The sequence below is a fragment of the Centruroides sculpturatus genome, unplaced genomic scaffold (assembly GCF_000671375.1).
Source record: "Centruroides sculpturatus isolate CEXI.00-Female unplaced genomic scaffold, Cexi_2.0 scaffold819, whole genome shotgun sequence".
Classification (NCBI taxonomy): Eukaryota; Metazoa; Arthropoda; class Arachnida; order Scorpiones; family Buthidae; genus Centruroides; species Centruroides sculpturatus.
Window position 1 is genome coordinate 82516 of NW_019385148.1, and position 20086 is coordinate 102601.

At 29.0% G+C, this 20086-nt stretch overlaps 1 protein-coding gene across 1 annotated transcript in view; it reads left to right on the forward strand.

Moving 5' to 3' along the window:
• LOC111635445 (neural-cadherin-like) overlaps positions 1-20086 on the forward strand; it is a gene marked incomplete at its 5' end in the record, with an annotated part of 137343 nt that overhangs the window by 69444 nt on the left and 47813 nt on the right. Inside the window, 2 exons of the mRNA XM_023380405.1 lie at positions 1074-1351; positions 1426-1447. Of these exons, the coding sequence (XP_023236173.1) occupies positions 1074-1351; positions 1426-1447 (300 nt within the window). The remainder of the gene's footprint in view (positions 1-1073; positions 1352-1425; positions 1448-20086) is intronic.

Consider the following 20086-nt stretch of genomic DNA (forward strand, 5'->3'; position numbering starts at 1 on the left):
CTTTCCACATTTTTTAGTGTGAATAAATTTTGCTAAACAAATTGAAAAAACAAAACATGATTTGTTTTCATTTTCACTATTCACTGTCAGGTGTGAGCTAAACTTTTGAAAGACTATTCTTTTAGTGACTAGAATTTCAAAGGAAGGAGACAACTGACGTCATCTGTACCAGTATGTGAAAAATTTGTCCTAAAACAAACAAACAAACAAACAAACAAAACTTATCAATTTTTTAAAATTATATGGTTTAATTTTAGACTGAGTTTACTTTACCTTTTATACGTTATTCAAATGTATTATATATGTAATAAATTGAAACTTTTTGTTAAGAATTACACATATGAATTCAGTTGCACAGTGTTAATTTGTGCAGTGCCATATTTTTGTGACTACTATGTTCACTCTGAAAGCAATTCAAAAGTAACTTCATTCTTGTATATTTTTTCTTATACAATATTGTTCTCAGTTTTCTTGAAAAACATATACAGTTTGACTGTATTCTGTATTGAAATGGAGATATGTTTTATATACAGAAATAACCAATAGGTAGAAAGCATATGTCAACTAGTTGAATTGGATAAATGCTACTATGTTAGTTTTCCATACATCTGTTTATAAAATTTTTTGTTGAAGAGATTAATGTATACATAAAATTATGTAATAGAGATTTTTGAGGGAGAATTTATATATGTATTGTATTAATTTATGTTCTCTCATTCATTAAATTTATGTTATATAATTTGAAATAAAACTATAAANCTTTTTGTTTTATTGAGTTAATTAATTGGCTCATTTGAAGGTTGTATTTTTAAAAGTATGTATGTTTATTAAATTTTCACATGTATTTGTACTTGTGTGTGTGTATTATATATTATAAGGAATGATAAGGAAATAAATGAACTAAATAGAATAAATTAAAGCAACCTTTTGAATACATTTTTAACTGAAATTACACATAGTCATAAAATTTTGTGTATTTATTTTTATTACTTTATTAATTTTTGGCATTTTATCACAAATTTATAACTAAATAAAATTTATTTCTGATTAATAATTATAAATGATGTTTACAGATTGAACAAAGAGTGGAAATCAATATCACCATGGTTGGAATTGATGAATGCCTTTTTGAGAACATCAATTGTGAAACCAGTTGTACCAATGTTTTAATGGTAGATCGTCAACCAATTGTAGTTAATGCTAACCGAACTTCATTTGTTGGTGTTAATACTTGGGTTCATCCAAAATGTGCCTGTGGTGCTCGAGACTTTTCAGAAATGGAAACTTGTCGTAAAAGGCCTTATCCATGCTATAATAATGGACGGTGCTCAGATACTTCTAGTGGTGTAAGGTAAGATTAGGACTAAAAAATAAAAATTTTCCATAAAATTTTAGCATTTTTTATAAAAAAATTTTTTTTATTAGTTGCTCAGATACTTCTAGTGGTGTAAGGTAAGATTAGGACTAAAAAATAAAAATTTTCCATAAAATTTTAGCATTTTTTTTAAAAAAATTTTTTTTATTATTATTCTGGGTCATTACTAAAAGATTGCCACTTGTTATCATGATGACAGTAATTTAAGTATTTATTATCATAATAAATCCATTAAGAAAACTATCATCTTCTAGAATTATTGCTGGAAAAATGAGTTGTTCCTTCATTATCATAGCACACGATACATACTCATAAATTAAATTCCATTAACCTTAAAATTTATTAAAATAATAATTATTATTATCTACAATTTAATGCATTACTCTATATAACATTAATGTTAAAAAAATATAAATGTAGCAATAATCTTATTATCCATTATCAGATAGACTATCTTGTTTGACATTAATGTTTTAGTTGAAAAAATTATTTAAAAAATGTTGAATTATAAAATTATTTTTTTTAACGATATGAATTAAAATATTTTATTGTTAATTGATTGTTTGTTACCTTTTCTTAATATTCAAATTTAGTTGAAATTATAATATTAGATCATACTTTCCAAGTTGTAGATTGAGCGTTCCTAATATAATGTAACAAAATTACATCATTGTTAAAGGTTGAGAAATAGTATTTAATTCATTAATATTAACTCAGAATGAAACAAAAAAAAAAAAAGACTTATAAAGCTTATTAAAGAGGACATTTGTGCAATACTTTTAAGTGAATTATAAATTTTGTAGCTTATATTCTAAATTTAACAAGTGAAAAAAAAACAAACATTTATAATTGAATAGACAATAGCATAAAAATTACAAATAACTTGTAATTTTATTAAATTAACTAATTATGCTTTTTTTCTCTTGCATTATTTGCGTTAAGGTTTAAAAGAAAATGTTAAATTAGTTTAAACTTCTCAACAGGTAGAACGCGAACTCCTACTATAATGTTGTAGGAGTTACAACGTTGTTAAAGGTTGCGAAATGGTATTCAACTCATTAATAAGAACGTAAAATGAAATAAGAAAAAGTCAATTATAGAATACATTATAGAGCATATACATTTAATAATTTTTATGAGTTAATTATAAATTTTTAAGCTAACATTGCTAATTTAACAAGTGATAAGATATAGACCCATATAGAAGTACACACAAAAGAATTATTATTTTTTAATTTCATATTAAAGTAGCTAATTTAAATCTATATTTAGAAGTCTTTCTATTGAATGAAATATCAATTTTTCATAAGCAAGAATTCATATTATTATCTTGCATGACATGTTCAATGAATATCACTATCTGATATATCTAAGCTTAGCATAATTTATATTCAGATAGTTATGAATGAGAAAAATCAAAGATTAATATTAATTATTTTCATACAATTTTTATCAAATTTATAAAAAAAATCACATTCATTTTATAAATATTATATATAAAGGTTTGAATATTTTATTTATTTTTTTATGATCGATTTTTATCGAGTTTTATGTTCTTTAGTTATTGAATAGTTAGTAAATTTGTAATCTTTTTGAAGAAATTATAAATTTAAAGCTTCTTTAAATTACTTTTTAAAATGAATTAAAGATAAATTTAATAACTTTTTATAAAATTGAGATTTAAGTATTTTTAAATAAAAAAGTCCTGTATTTGTTTTGTTGTTGTCTGCNAAATTAAACTTAAATCCTCCTCATTCTAAACATATATATTTATGTGTGTGTGTGTTTAGATGTTTAGAGTAAATATATATACAGTCGATTCCCTATAACGTTCCACTTTATAAGAATTTCGCGTTGTAGGAATCCTTAAATACATGAGCCAATCACAGCCCGGCATGTGTGCAGTTTATGGACTACGGCTGTTTGAAAGGTTTTCTTCCATAAAATTAATTGATTCCAGACTAATTTGACTCATTTCCAAAACACGTATAATTTTTTGGGAATTATCCGTATAAACTATGCTATAAACAAAAAATTGTAGGATTACTTATCGAGTGTGCTCCGTTCGACAATGCCATTGCTTAAGCTTGTTTTCATCGCGGAGCAGCACATGAAACAGCGGCCGTGTTTTCTGATAAGTTATTTTTCTGCAAAAAATTTGTTGAACTTTGAAACATCATTAATAGAAATAATTTTTATGTCTGTTGAATAAGAAATGTTTTTTTCACAAGAAATGTATAAAATTACAGTATTGTATTAGATTTACAGTGCCTAATTTATATACTGTACAGACAATAGTAAACTCAACTTATCCGCCTAAACTCTCTGTAGCATGTAAGTAGTTCGGCTGCTCGTCCACTATTGGTCCACATTCGACCAATCCTGTTGCGACATGAGTCAGCGATGATGTTTTACCGCATTTTACGAGTCTCTTTTAGCATCTTTATATGAATACGATCGCAATTTTTTCGCTGCGATATAAGAATCCACATTATATGAACCCATGTTATAGGGGTCTACTGTTTATGTATGTTTACTCTAAACATCTCCATGAATCCAGATATCTCATTAATGTAGGTAAATGTAATCTTAGCTCAAAAACAAGTAATGTTCTAGGTCAGTAGTTACTAAACTTTTTTGATTCTAGGCACCCTTGCTAAATGCAGATTTTCCCAAGGTGCCCTATATCAAATTCTAACAAGTACATTAAATTCTAACATTATAAAAATTTTATAACATTTTATGGTTTTGTGGTGTCCCTGTAAGGAAGTCGCTGCGCTTTAGGGTGCTGTGGTGCACACTTTAGAAATCGCTGTCCTAGGTAAAAATAAGATCCCATTAAAAGGCAGAATGAATAGATTCATTCTATATTAAACATTTTTTTTTTTGGTTGTGTATTTTTATTTAAACATACAATTTATATTTTGATATTATTTACTTAATAACTCTGTTATTATTAAAATTTCAGGAATTAATATATTTTTCATTATATTTATTACATTACTATGTCCTATAAAAAAGTTATCATGCAGATCTTAAAATTAATGCTATAAATTTTAATCAATCTGTACATAATTATTTTAGACTTTATTGTGCATAAACATGTTAATATTTTAAATTATTCTTAACAAACAAAATTTTTACTTATGTAAATATGCATTTATACATAAAATTATGCTAGTTTTCTTATTTGTATCAATTATCTGTGAATTTTGAATTTTGTGGTTATTTATCTATTATTTATTTGAATTATGAATGAAAAGATTCTTAATATATAAATATATATAAATAAGAATAATATAATTTAAAAATTCATTATATTCTTAACTTCAATATATTTTGCAATAAATACAGAATACTTTATAAAATTTGATATATATGTATATATATATATATACGTAATAAAGTAAAAAAATGCAAATTTTTATTTTAAAAATGTGAAATTTATGCGTTTTGGGATGATTTTAGCGACCTAAATACACCTATAANCCGATCTGTTCGTTAACCAATCACCCAATATATATATATATATATATATATATATACAACAAAAGTATAAAATATTATTAATGAGAAAATAAAATAGCTTAAGTTATGTGTAAATCAAAACAAAAATGCTGTAAATTATATATTTATAATTTTGCAAAATAATTGTTTTGACTATTTTATCTGAAATAATGTCAAATTTAAATCTAAACTGTCTAAAAATGAAGGTAGAATATAGTTTTAAATAGCATCTGTGTAGTAAGCAGAATTTTACTTTCTATTGATTTTCCTTCAAAAGTTTTTAAATTATTTAATTAAATTAAAAATTAATTTCTATCAGGATAGCAGCTTAAAAATCTACCTTGAGACCAAATTGGATATGTAATTAATTAAAATTAGCTTTAACATTACCCAAAAAATAATCTTGCAGTTTAGGTTTAAATTCAGTTAATATGAGTTTTGGCTATATTGTATATAAGAAATAATATCATTTGTAAATATTTTATTAAATAATTTATTTTGCAAAAGCTTCCGTGATATTGTGAATGATGTAATTTTCATGATCTAGATTACTAAAAGATAGAAAACTCATCTGAATTGAATATAATTAGAACCATATCAATTATACTAACACAAATTATGTTATAAATACTAATCTGTTTTTGTAATTAGTGTTTCCAATTTGTTTTTGTTTGTTTTGTAATCCCTTATCCATTTAAAATATTAAAGCATTACATTTGCATAAAATTTGTAAATCTATTTAACTGTATAAATTATTTAATGTTTAACAGAAAACAGAAACCAATATCACATTGACAATTAAATTATTTTTAAAAATAATTTTATTTTCGTTCATAAATTTAATGATTATTTTTAGATTAAACTTATAATAATATAAAAGTATCTTATAGATGATAAAAATAGAGAAAAATAAATAAAAACTTCTCAGTTGTTGACTACTAAGGGAAGTACTCAACAACTGAGAAGTATAGTATCTATTTTCAAGAAGCTTTTGCTTGTTAAAAATAGATTTTGAATAAAATAACAAATATTAACAGTATATCATGTAAGAAATAAAGTTTACTTTTTCATTCAACTGTATTTCCTACATTTTCATTTTAAAAAGAATAATTCAAAGTAATCAGGCACTGTTTTGTCTCAGTGTCATTAATTAACAGTGTAGTAAACGGTATTTTATTGGAAAAGGTAATAAAAAATATGAGTAATTATATAACATTCAAATTTAAAAATTGTTAAAAGTATATTGTAACTGAATTCTTTTCCAACAAAGTAATTCAGATACATTAAAACTTGATGGAAAAAATTGGACCATTTAAAATACAATGTGACCCCAATTTACAAGATTAAACATCGTGAGTGTGACAAGATTAAAATTCCTACTCACTCCAATTAAATCGCTGGTATTAACAATCTCCATTTTTGTTATTTCATTTGTATTGTGTATTTGTTCATTAGGGGTAGTGCTATTTATTCCAACTTAGTTATGAAGTTTAAAAAACTTTAACTGTACGATAACTTTAAGATTATTTTTATCATTGATTACGATTTCATTAATTAAAAAGTAATCTTATTTTACTTTTTTACTTGCTTTTTGCTTGCTTATAATCGTAACTGATTTTTGTTTTCTTATGTTACATTTACCTGTCTCATTTGACTACAATTTTCAAATTGTTACATTCCCACTGTCGTTTGTCCTTCGTTAATCCTGAGAATAGAATTATACAGATGAAAATTGAGACCAGAATATGAAAAGCTTATGGACTAGAGATCCCAATCTAAATATATAAAATTGCTTGTCCTGACTGACTGACTCACTCATTCACTCACTGATTCATCATCGCCCAGAATTTCAAATTTCAAATACCAAATTTCACCTCTTTTTAACCTAAAGAGGTGAAATTTGGTAGACAGTTACGGTACGTCATGGAAACGCACACTAAGAAGGAATTTTTCGAAATTCCTCCGCGGGGGGGAGAGAGAGAGCATTAAGGCTTAACCGGAAAAACGGCTTCTACTTTACTATTTTAGATGCGATTTTTTGTTTTTATCTGCGTTTTAGTAGGGTACGCCATGGGAATGCACACTAAGAAGGGAATTTTCGAAATTCCCCCGCGTGGGGGAGAGGGAGAGCATTAAGGCTTAACCGGAATAATGGCTTCTACTGTACTATTTTAGATGCGATTTTTTGTTTTTATCTGCGTTTTAGTAGGGTATGCCACGGCAATGCACACTAAAAAGGGATTTTTCGAAATTCCCCCGTGGGTGAGAGGGAGAGGATTTAGTTTTCATCGAGTACTTTGGTGTATTAAATTAATAACATTTCAGACATTGTTATAAATATTTTTATCTGTTTCGATTTTAAAAATGTTCGAACTGTTTTAAATTCGAATTTGTTATTGCATATTGGTTCGATTATAGAATGATTGTAAATGTTCCAGAAAATTGATCAAATTGAAAATAGTTCGTTTGATTCTCGGCAATTCTCATCATTCTCAGCGGTAGATGTTATATAACAATTACTATTGTTGTTGAAATACTGAATATAAATGGGATTTGCTTGCAAAATCCGCGCGGGCAACGCCGCTGGTAACAGCTAATTAACTACAGTATATACGAACTTCCGGTCTAGTCTGGAAGTCAAGTGATTCTAATTCAAAAATTTCTCCAGAACGGAGTTAGTGACAGGCATGACTCGATTGTTATCAGGAGAAGTATGATGTTTAGGGCAAAACACTACTACAGTCGAGACTACATATAGAAAGCTTAGGGCCAGAGATTTCGATTAACTATATACGAACTTTCGATCTGGACCTGAAGTCACATGATTTTTAATCAAAAGATGATCAAAAATTGCAGCCCGGCATTGTGACGCTGTCACAATAAATAATTGTTCGTTTCATATTATTTTTTTATATCAATGAAAACTTACACAACACCTTAATTTCTTTTTATTTAGAATCATTTGCTGATAGATGTTTTGCAGCACTTTATTATTTGGATATAGTGACTGGGTTTGCCATAACAAGTACATACGGTATCTTGATCATAAGATCAAATAGTAATAAGACACAGTGGAAAAGTTCGTCCCTTTTTTATGAAATTTCGATTGATAAGGTTTTTAAAAATGAGGTAAGCTCGTAAATTGGAGTTACACTGTATTAAGAGATACAGATTTCTAGAACTCTTCTTGAAACATCGTAAAAATGTTTTTGGCCTTTTTGCTCCAGCTTCAGTTTCAGAAAATTCTTGCAATGAAAAATCGAATTTTGTAGAGTCGAATAACAGTTAATTTTAATATTTTTATTTTAATTTAAACACACGGCATTAAACACGGAATATAAGCATTAAAAAACTATTAAAGTTAAACTGCGATTCATTCTTGTTTCAACAATTATTTCTTATTAAGACCTTATAAAATTAAAATAGGTGATTATACTTTCCTTGATTTTCTTCCTTTATGTGGTATCCAACAAGGATCTATTTTTAGTAGCCTTTTCTTTTTAACATATTTAAATGAACTTCTCTGCCGTCTTAAATCCCATATTATAGCTTATGCCGATGACATAAAATTAATCTGTTCTGATCCTTCTATCTTCAGTCTGGTATCAATTTATTAATAAATATGTTTAATAAATCTGCAAACCTGAAAATTAATACAGAAAAAAACAGTGATTATGCGTTATGCTTTGATTCGTAATCCTCCATTACCTGTTTTTTTACATCGATTCTTGTCCAATTACTTATATAACTTCTATTATTCATTTAGGCATAATTTTTGACACCAAACTTACTTTCAAAAATCATATTGATAAATTAGTTAAATTCCTGGCTATCACACATGGAATTTTGCTGCGATTTTGTAAGCCTATCTTTAATAAAACAGCATTGCTGACCATTTTTTAATGCCAATTTTCAATCTTGCATTGATTATGGATTGCCTATCTAGTTAATAACTGCACTTCCCCCTTTACACAAGGTTACTTCTGCTACGAATAATATACATCTTAATGTATATTATTCGTATTAATTAATTAATAATGTGTAATTTGCCTTTCACTGTTGACTCTAATATTGCTAGAATTCATCTGGACTTCCCATCTTCCTTTGAGAGAATTAAATATTTTGATCTGTTTTTATATTATAAATAGGCTATTTTAATGGTCTTATTTACCAATATTGGCTTTCACTCCAAATTCCTTCGAGAAAACTTCGCTCATTTACTTACGTTTTTACTCTTTATAGTCTAAATCTTTCTCAACGCTCTTTCTTCTACCGTTTATCGCAAAATCTTAATAATTTTGACGAATTTTTACATTTTTATCGCCCTGATTTTAAATTTAAATGTAAAAAAGTGCTGTATNAGAAATGCAGTAAGTTAGATAAAATTTCGACGCCATTATTAGATACAAGAAACTTCTCTTCTTTCACCACACGTATAATCGATAAATTTGATTAGTTGTGCTACGTTTTTACTCTTTGTCGTTTGAATCTTTCTCAATCTTTCATCTTAAAATTTGTTATCTGTTTCTATTTTATTTATTTATTTTTTATTTTGTTTTTGTTTTAAGTGGTGTTATTTGTTTTTATGATATGTTATTGTAGGGGGATGGAAATCAAATGTCTATCAATACTTTTCCACCAAATGTAATGAAATAAAATAAATAAATAAAATAAAACTTTTATAAACAAGGAATAGGCATTCCAATGGACCCTCCAATTTCAGGAAACTTACCTAAATACTAGTTAAATAGGTAGAAGTTAGTGCTAAGTGAAGATACGATAATATAAAATTGTTAAGCAGATAGTTAGACGACTTACATTACTTATTACATGAAAGGATGAACGACAGATGAGAGACAAATATTGTTTATATCCTTAAGAAAGTCTGAAGGATATTAACAACATTTCTATTGGCATCAAACTTAACATAGACGAAATTAGCAAGTCTACAATTAATTATCTAGATTTAACGATCTTCATATCACAAAGTGGATATGGACCGAAGTTTTTCACAGACATGCAACTATAGATACATTATATAGATAGATAGATATAATAGCTCATAAATTAGCAACCACACTTTTGCTAACAAAGAGCTATCATTCATTCTTCTTAGTCTGTACATAAGAAATAAGAATTTGATAGAAATAGATATACAGCTGCTGCCCAGTTTTCCAAATAACGTCAGTGACGGCTGTGTTCACAACCGAGAATCTAGAATTAGAGTTAACCTTTACTTTCTGTACGTGAACTCTTATGGGTTAACTTTTAACTCTTAATTCTTGGTTGTGAACATGAACATGAGGGGATTAATTAACTCACATTTTAATAGCATTACACCTGGCTGTACTTCCACAAAGAAGAAAGATTTACCATTATTAGCAAATACCTGACAATAAGTATTGCTCCATACACTGATGTATCCAGGATTTTGATATGAATGCTGCTCAAAGCAGATTCGGGGGTACCAAGTACGCGCCCCTGTCGTTTTAGGAGAATGTTACTCTACTTTAGAATTACCTTAGTTACCTAACGTTTTACCTCATTGTTTTCATTAAAGTTTTAAAATTGTTAAATAGATTGATGGAGTATAGATAACTGATAATTTTGAATTGATACATTGATTATAAATTATACAAAGTACCGTATGATTTACACTAAATGTGATCCCAAAAAGAGGAATATAAAAGATATAAAATCGTTTTAATTTCTTATTTTCACTTAGAAATTATCGAAAGTACATTTATTTTGAATTCATGTAATTATCTGTAGTCTATACTCTACACTTTTCGATATTTTTTTCCGAGAAATATCAGTTTAAATTTGTCTGTTTTTTTTTATCTGTTTGTATAAGATTACTTTCTGTTATTGAACACACACAATATGTATTATCAATTTACTGTATATTTATTTTTATCTTGAAGTAACAAAACTGATTACTTTGGTATCAAGGGAGTACTTCAGCACCAGTATACCCCTGGATACGCCCCTAGCTCTATACATAGATGAAATGAAACTGTTAAACGTTTGCCTTCTCTTATGTATTTGTTGAGGTCTAATAAAGACAAGACAGAGAATATGGATAAAGCTGACATCTGTATGATCAAACTTACTAAAAACCACGAGCTCTGTACTACATTGGTTCTATCATTCGGTTTTAATCAGGAGAAAAAATAACATTTCTCTCTTTTAATAAAATTAGTAATATTTAACTATACTTTATCAGCACAATTTTAGAGCGGGGGTATTAAATTATATTGGAATACTTCTATTATTATTATGTTGGGTTTTGTGAGTTATACTCGGTTGATACCGGTGGCTGTGTACTATGCCGGACCAAAGTCAAGGCATAGCAACCAAAACAAAACTAAAATTAAATAAGTGTGTCTGTATTCAGGAATTTCCTAACAGTGTGGCATGTATTCAATATAGTGGCCTTTTGTAGTGTGATGTATGTATTTCTACTCAATTGTAATGTTCCCAGGCTTTTGTGTAGTATGTGTGGTATCATACCTGTACAGGAGAGAACGACAGGTACAATAAGCACCCTATCCATCCTCCACAAATGCCTTATTTCCTGGGCGAGTTCTGTGTACTTGCTAATTTTTTCAGTTCATGTGTTTTGTACATTGTGAGTGTTTGGAATGGCTATGTCTATAATGTATGTGATTTTATTGTGTTTGTCAATGAGTGTGATGTCTGGTCTGTTGTGGTAAATTGTTTTATCTGTGATTATGGCTCTGTCGTAATACATTTTGTGCGTGTTATTTTCCAATACTGTCTGTGGAATATACTTGTAGTATGGTTCGTGGATGTCTGCCAATTTGTGTTTCTTTGCAAGCTCTTGGTGTATTATATTTGCTACTTGATTGTGTCTATGTAAGTAATCTGTCTGTGCCAAGAGCTTGCAACCAGAAGTGATGTGTTGTATAGTTTCTGGCATGATGTGACATTTTCTGCATGTGTCATTTGTGAGTGTTGTATCTTTGAGTATGTGTTTTCTGTAGTTTTTAGTATTTATGACCTGATCCTGTATGGCAATCATGAATCCTTCCGTCTCCCCAAAGAGGCATCCCCGATCTAACCAGCTGTTTGACGCAGTTTTGTCAACAAAATCCTGGGCCAGGTCGTAAGGATGCCTGCCATGGAGAGCCTTTTGAGCCCATGATTGCTTAATGTTGTCTATGCTTTTTATATGTTGTGTCATGTCTGTATGTTGTGAGTGTAAGTTTAATGGTGTGTTATTTGAGTCTGCTAGAGTTACTGCTTTATGTAACTGTGATGTTTCTTGTTTCTTGTAGAAAAACTCTCGCAGTGACTGTATTTGTTTGTAGTGAAGGTTAACTATGTCAATCAGGCCACGTCCGCCTTCTTTACGTGGAAGGGTTAATCTTTCTGTGGCAGATTCAGGATGATATTGTTTATGCTTAGTAAGTGTTGTTGTTTTCCTTTGGAGTTGCTCGACATCTGTGTGAGTCCAATGTATAACTCCAAAAGAATATGTGAGTACTGGGATGACATATGTGTTTATTGCTTTAACTGTGTGTTTTGCATTTAGCTGTGTTTTCAGAATGGCATTTAACCTGCTTTGGTATTCTTTAATTAATCTTTGCTTTATTTTATCATTATTATTAGTCTACTAATAAGGGGAACCCAGGAGGTTGTCGTCACCGATTTCGACGAAATTTTACGGTTATGTAGTATTTTCGCGTACTTAAACTCTGGCAAAGCCATTCTCGAGAAAATCACGAATAGTTTTTCTAGAACTAATAATAGCCTACATATGCAGAAGCTTGTGTATTAATATGAATCATGGCTTGGCGCGATTAGTTAAGGCGTTGTGTGAAAAACGTTAACACGTGGGTTCGAATCCTGTATGAGAATAAATTATAAATGTAAAAAAAGAAATTAATCTTATTGTTATTAAATTTGTTATGTACAATTTTTTATGCCATATTTAATTATCGAATTTTAAATTTATTAGGCCTATTATTTATGAAATATCAGGGAATTCAAATATTATTTTTCATCACTTTAAAGATTTCGGTACAAAAAAATATACATGCAATAAATACCTACAGTTACTGTTTCACAAGAGGTTTGGTGCACCATCCACAAATAACCATTGCTACTTCATTCGCACAATTTTTACATTTTGTTTTAATAACATAGGATAGAAATAAACTTCATTAACGCTTTTGAAAATATTTCTTTCGTTCGCGTGTTATTTGAGATGCATATTTACCATGCATATTTTAATGGCACAAAAAACTGGTGTGACTAACGGGTTGCGATTTAGAGAGTGTATTTTAATAGCATCTTCACGATTGGCTATTTCGCTATCAGTTTTAAGGAAACAGCTACAGTGCATTATTGCTTGTTGATGCCATAGGAATATCCATATCTCACAAACCAAATACAGTATAAGCAAAAACATCTTCTTAAAAATTTGTCTGGCATGCTTAAATTAATAGTTTTATTTATACTGCCCATCATTGGGGTCACTGGCGAAATGAAAAGAGAATTTTAGCTGTCAACTTTGGTCGCTTCCCGTTCTACATTAAAGGGATGAACGCTATGCGGCGTCCTTTCTGATCGGTAAAACTGAACTGTCCAGGCAGAAAGCATAATCTTCATCTAGTTTTCTTTCCTGATTAGATTAGGCCTATCTACATACTGATATATTATATACAGTATATATATATGTTTTTTGCTGGAAAGATAGTACGGATGATGTTGAGTTGCTTATTATATCTTCCTATCCGTACATATGAAACGTAATATAAATGTATTGATATGTATAATATAAGAACTTACATTAGGTTATAATCACATTTCGTATTGTTTAATGTTATATGGAGTAATCAAAATAAGAAATAAATTTTCAATGACTTTAAAAACTGTGCATAGCAAATTTAATAACAATAAGATTAAATTATAAATGTAAAAAAATTATCACACGTGGTATTCGAACCTGTATAGTAACGCTCTTCATGCATCACCTTAACTAATCTGACCACGCGATTTTCTTTTTTCCAAGTATAATAACTCAATTATTCATCTTTCAATCAAGCATTTATATTCTCGATATTTTACACAAAAGTTAAAAACATGACATTCTTCTTTACTACGCTATGACAAAAGTCATCGGAATTCATTCGAATTTTATAAAATAAAACACAATCTGAATGACGTAGGCTACACAAGATTTGTAAAACTTTTTTCTCTCCGTCAATCGTCATAAAAGTCCACATCTATGAGTATTTTCCATAAAACCATATAATTAAGTCCTTTTGTAGAAGCCAACTTATTTCTTAATGAACAAACCAAGTGTTGAAAAGTGAGGCTAGTTTATTAATCAGTGTGTAGTTTCTTAAGTAAACTCGTTGGTATAGTGTTGGAGGCATGTAATAACGTTGAGATGTGAAATCGTCGTCTAAATACACCGAAGAATTCATCATATCCGTGTACGAACCGCGCCATATTTTAGTGTAAAAGTCCTCTAGTACATCCACGTCCACGGGTCGAACGTATCTACCAATTGCATCGTTGGCATGAAATCCGTCGCCATGATTACCGAATCTTTCTGCTTTAAATCCTTTTAAGTAGTACATCCGTTCTAAGAGGAAAAATCTGCAGATTTGATAATTGTCGCAATTTCCCGTTTTGCTAATACATTTGTATCCACCGACGAAAACGATGGCGATTATAAAAAATCTGACACAGCGTTTGCAAGCAAAATTTCCATAATAATCGGTCCAGGCTTGACCAAGGTCGCAAATTTCGCATTTGGAATTAATAATGCTGCCTCTTTGCCTTCGAAACTGCTCAATCTGTTCAATTGAACACATGTTAACAATTATTAATCGACAAGTGCTGGGATATAGGCTATTTACACAAATGTCAGTCGTTCGATTTGTTCTATGGAATAGCATTTAAGGTATAGAAGGTAAATCCTGAATACCAATCAGACCACGCGATTAACGTGTGAAGGATATTTCTGCATAGGTATTAATATTTCTAGAGAAACTTTAATCGTGATTTTCTCTAGAATTTCTGAATAGTGGGTCCTGTGGCTTTGGTAGAGTTTAAGTACAAGTAAATACTACACATGTATAAAATTTCGTCGAAATCGGTGATGACAACCTCCCGGTTCTCCTTGTAAGAGTCGGATTTATAAGCGTTTACACATGCATGTTAAAATTCCTAGAATTTGCATTACGAAAAAGTCCCAGTAATAAACACTAAAATTTGTAGATTTAATTACATAATACTTCTACTTGTAAGCAAATCGTACTACTGTCTATTACGTCATACTTTTTAGGTGGGTGAGGGGATAAACATGCCACAATAGATGACACAAGGAATTCGAAGATTATGACATCTCAAAATACGGGAATATAGTAGAATACGTGAATATATGTTTCATGTAGAAGGTGCGCAATCAAGTCAATTACGAATAAAACTATATGCTATGTTTAATAAAAAATGTTAACTTTCTATGCTATCTAATCAATCGTTATTGAACTTATTTCTATATTTACAATTGTTTATAAGATTTTTGATGATGACTGCGTTTTAAACTAGTTCCTCTTGTCCTGTAGTTAGAACACTGGTCTAAAATGGCTATATATTCTTATTTGTACTGTACAAATGACGAGAAATGAGTAAACGCTCTTATTAAGTTATTAACTAATTATGGATTCAGTGCTGAAGTTGATTGATAGTAATGTTTCATTTCCAACTGACAGCAAGAAACGCTACTAAAGTTAGTTTCAGTAAAGAATTTTTCTTCTGTTAAATATCTAGAATATAAACTCCTGTACACAGTGGTGATATTCAGCGGGTTCGCACAGGTTCGGCCGAACCCGTTGTTAAAATTTTCAAAGTTTTCCGAACCCGTTGTTAAACACACGTAACATTTCTCAGTGGTTTTGTTTCTTTTAAAAAATATATTAAAATATACGTATTATACTCTGTAACACTACTAAACTAGAGCCTTATACCCTGTTCGCCTAGTGCAACCTCCATCGACCGTTTCAATCTCGACTAAAACGAGGTTCAATCGCGATCGACTCGAGAGAGTTCTCGAAACTAGATCCAGTCATAAGAGAGATCCCACAATCCCACGCGCGCGAGAAAATACAAGATGGCTGCGGAGCACGTGTCGGGCTATCAACAGCGAAATAAGAAAGATATTGTATTTCGAGAGACGATGACATCTGTCTATTATTATAATAATACCTAACGATAAAATAAATCATTTAGAAAAGTTTTTCTTGTTTAACTGCTTTCCCTATGACTTTTTCTGATTAAAAAAAAAGCCAATTTTTATGTTTATAAAATATTTTGAATGAAAAATATTAAAATATGTTATTTTTTTTTATTATTTATAAAAAAAATATAGTTCTGGCATACACAATGTTAAATTTTAACTGACTTAATTTTGTGAACGCATCTTTTTTATTTATATGGGTATCTTAAGGTCAGTTTTTGCGCTAATGTTGCTAATGCACCATTTGAGCGAAAAAAAAAATTGTTAAGGAAAAATTTTCTGTTAGCGAACCCTTTGTTAAATATTTCGAATATCACCACTGCGACTGTACACATTTTCTTAGCAATTCGACATTAGTTGTTGTTATTTCACTCATATTGTTGGTTAATCAAAGGCAATATAAAGTAAACTTTCCTGTGCATGCTCCATACACGGTAGTTCGACTACTTATAGCAAATTATTTGTCTTATATTTAATTAAACATTATATTTCTGCAATTTTTGAAAGACTTAAATTTGATTTTATAAAATTAATAAATATAACATTAACAATAATGCCAATCCAAGCAATTGAAAGGATTTTGAGAACATGAAAAATAAAGATTCATTTGTGAAACTTTAATATAAAAGAATGCTAGTTAGACGATTCAAATTTAAAACATTTGAGTGTACATGATCATTTGTAATTGGATGGCGGAGTGATATTTACCATATGAACTGTACAATCGCATAAAAGATTCACTGCACAGATAACAAAAACGGACTGTAGATCATTTGAAAAAATAGCGCTTATAATCATGCAAAGATTACAAAATCCAAAAATGGTCAGATCTGTAAAATATGCAATAAAAATCATAAACGCATATTTTTATATGCGGTTTTTAAAAATGAATGTAAGATATGCTTTATCGGGCTTAATTCGATCTACAGTACTTGGACCGGAATCGTGTTTCAACATCATAGCATTTAAGGAAAAAAATATGCGCTTACATACAAATTCGGCCCTTAATTATTATTAAAGTGAGAATGGCCATCTTAAAGATTATTGGAGAAAAGATTTATTCACATATTATCTAAACATGTTAAGATTAATTCCAGAAATGCAGTAAGTTAGATAAAATTTCGACGCCATTATTAGATACAAGAAACTTCTCTTCTTTCACCACACGTATAATCGATAAATTTGATTAGTTGTGCATACTGTACAGTACGTAGCCATCGTTGTTTACTTCATTTACTATTGTAACTATTTCACATCTTGATGACAATTATCGCTTAAATGTTTATAGCAACAACATATTAATTTCAGTTAAAATCTTGCAAAGCTTTAATTTTCGTTATTTTCAATTAATTTTATTCGTTTGTTTTGTAATTAAGTTCATTCAGATTAATTTTAATGCGTTTATATTTACGTGTTGATTTTAATATTTATATTTCACTTTCGTTTTAATTTAAATTGTTGCTCGATTCTATGATACAATATTTGCCATTCCATTGCAAGATTCTTCTGTAACTGAATCTGGTTTTTAAAAGAGAAGAGAGACCGAAAACGTTTTTATATATAAAATTTTGATCATCTTTTAGTTAAGACTGAAATGCTTGTTTGAAATTCATGATTCCACTAAAGATTTTTATCGTTAATTTTGCTAAATTGTTTGGTAAAATTCAATTAGAAGTTGCAATGTGAAGATTTGAACCATTAATTAATTGATCTTCTCTGCAACTAGTTTGGCATGCTTCAATTAGTTCGCCACATAAATATTCTGCTATAATCTTATGAAATATCTTACATAAATTGTTAAGATTTGACATTGCTAATTGGTAGAATATCTTTTTGTATTTTACATTTTCATAAGTCTTTTAAAAATATTATTCCTATTCATTAGATTATCTTGTGATTGCAATAAAAAATTTTATATTTGTTTTGTTTGCTTACCTTCATGAACTTGTTACGAATAATTCCATTTACTTTATCTATTAATACTTTTGATAGAATTTTTTATATATTTTTTTCCTGTCAAATGAATATTTGTCATATATTAAATACGAAAAATAATTTCTGTTTTAAAAATTAATTCAAATTGTTCTTATAGTTTCGACAATTATCTTAATCACTTTTTTCCTTTGTTTGCACATTCTATCTGGTTAGTTTTTCAATTAATTTTATTTCTTTTTATTTTCAAAATGTTTGTTTCTATTCTCTTAGGTTTTAACTATTTCTTTTAAAACATTTTATAATTATTTTTTGTCCTGAATTATGGATAAAGGCAAAAAGAATTTTTATTGTTTTTATATTGTTCCTTTATTGAAATAATCTAATCTTTTAAATTACATTTTTGAAAAAAATTTACTGGCTTTAGAATTTTATTTGTGAAGATAAACATTTATTTTTTATTTTTTTAACTTTGATTCTTTCTATTCTTTGGGCACTAACATAGCCTTTTGATCTATTAATCATGGATTCAACCAGCCAGTGGCATACTCAAGGGGGATCAAGGAGCCCTGGCACCTAGTTTACACTAATTCATAGTTAGTTTCTATGTACAGTAAAACCTGTGAGACGTGGAATCTCTCTAAGATGGAAACATCCAATAGCCTGAGAGAATTTCAGTTATTTCGACATTGCAGTCAGATTTTCTCACAAAATACTCCTCTAAGTCGAAACCTGTGTATTATATTACTCTTATTAATTTGCATTAGTTGTAACCTGTCAAAAACGGAAACTCAAACGATTATTGAATCGAGACATTAGGAACTAAATTAAATCTATTAACATTTATTTTGTTTATATGATGATAAATTTTAGAAATAGTTTAGTTAAATAATATAGTTGAAATCAAGATTCTTTAGGCGGTATTTGATTTGGGCTTAACGCTATGCTAATGAATGAATTGCGGTTAACATGATTGACAAGATCCTAGTATCTAACAATGAAGTGAAATGTGTTAAAAACCATAGTATATATCAGAGTAAGAATTGAACCGATGTGCTGGATCTTGAATGTGTAATCACTTCACCGCCGTAGCTAAGCAACGAAAATTCTCCAAGTGACGTTTGAATTTTCGAAAATTCAATCACGTCATATGACATTGTGTGACGTGTTTTGCTTTTTATAATATCAATCTTTTTTTACAAAAATACCGGAAATTTCAAACGAATTATAACAGTTTAAATATATAATTTACTAATATATATATAGAACTTTATAATGAACACGAGACTATTTTGCTTCGCATATGTTGAATAATGAGCATCGACTCCATTCTTATTCTGTGAAAGAACTTATAGTAGGCTATATGTAATGTATAGCAAAAATTATAGTAAACTTTAATAATTAATCTCGAACATGCGCATTAAATTTTATAATAAATATGGATTTAAACGTATTTTGATTCCTGCTTGTGAGTTTATGCCATTTCTGAATTGAGATAGAACCGCGTGAGACTTTTCTATTGGCTATATACCGAAAGAAAATTTTTCAATGTGTAAAAAAAGGAAACTTGCTATACTCGATTTTGTGTTCGATTTCAACAGAAACTTCAGATAATATGTTTTCTGTTTACGTCTGTGTTTGTGCTGTATCTTACGTATTTATACATGTCTAAGTTCAGTTCGATTTTAAAACAACGGGAAGATTACTCTGCTTTTTTCCCGATGCATTGACACGTATAAAGAAAAAAAAATTGCTGAAAATGTTGAATACTTTACCGCCAAACGGAGGAGAGCTGAGGGTATCGAATTCGAACAAGTAAATTACCCAAGATGGAGCCTAAAGTCTATATTTTCAGTAAGACAACACAAAAAGTTTCCCGTAGAACACGTGTGTACTTTCTTTTTCGTTTGAAACTGTATACATGAATGTATATTTTATTTTCGGACCTCTTTTCTTTTCATCAAAATAAAAGGAAAAAGTCATTTCAATGAATCTAA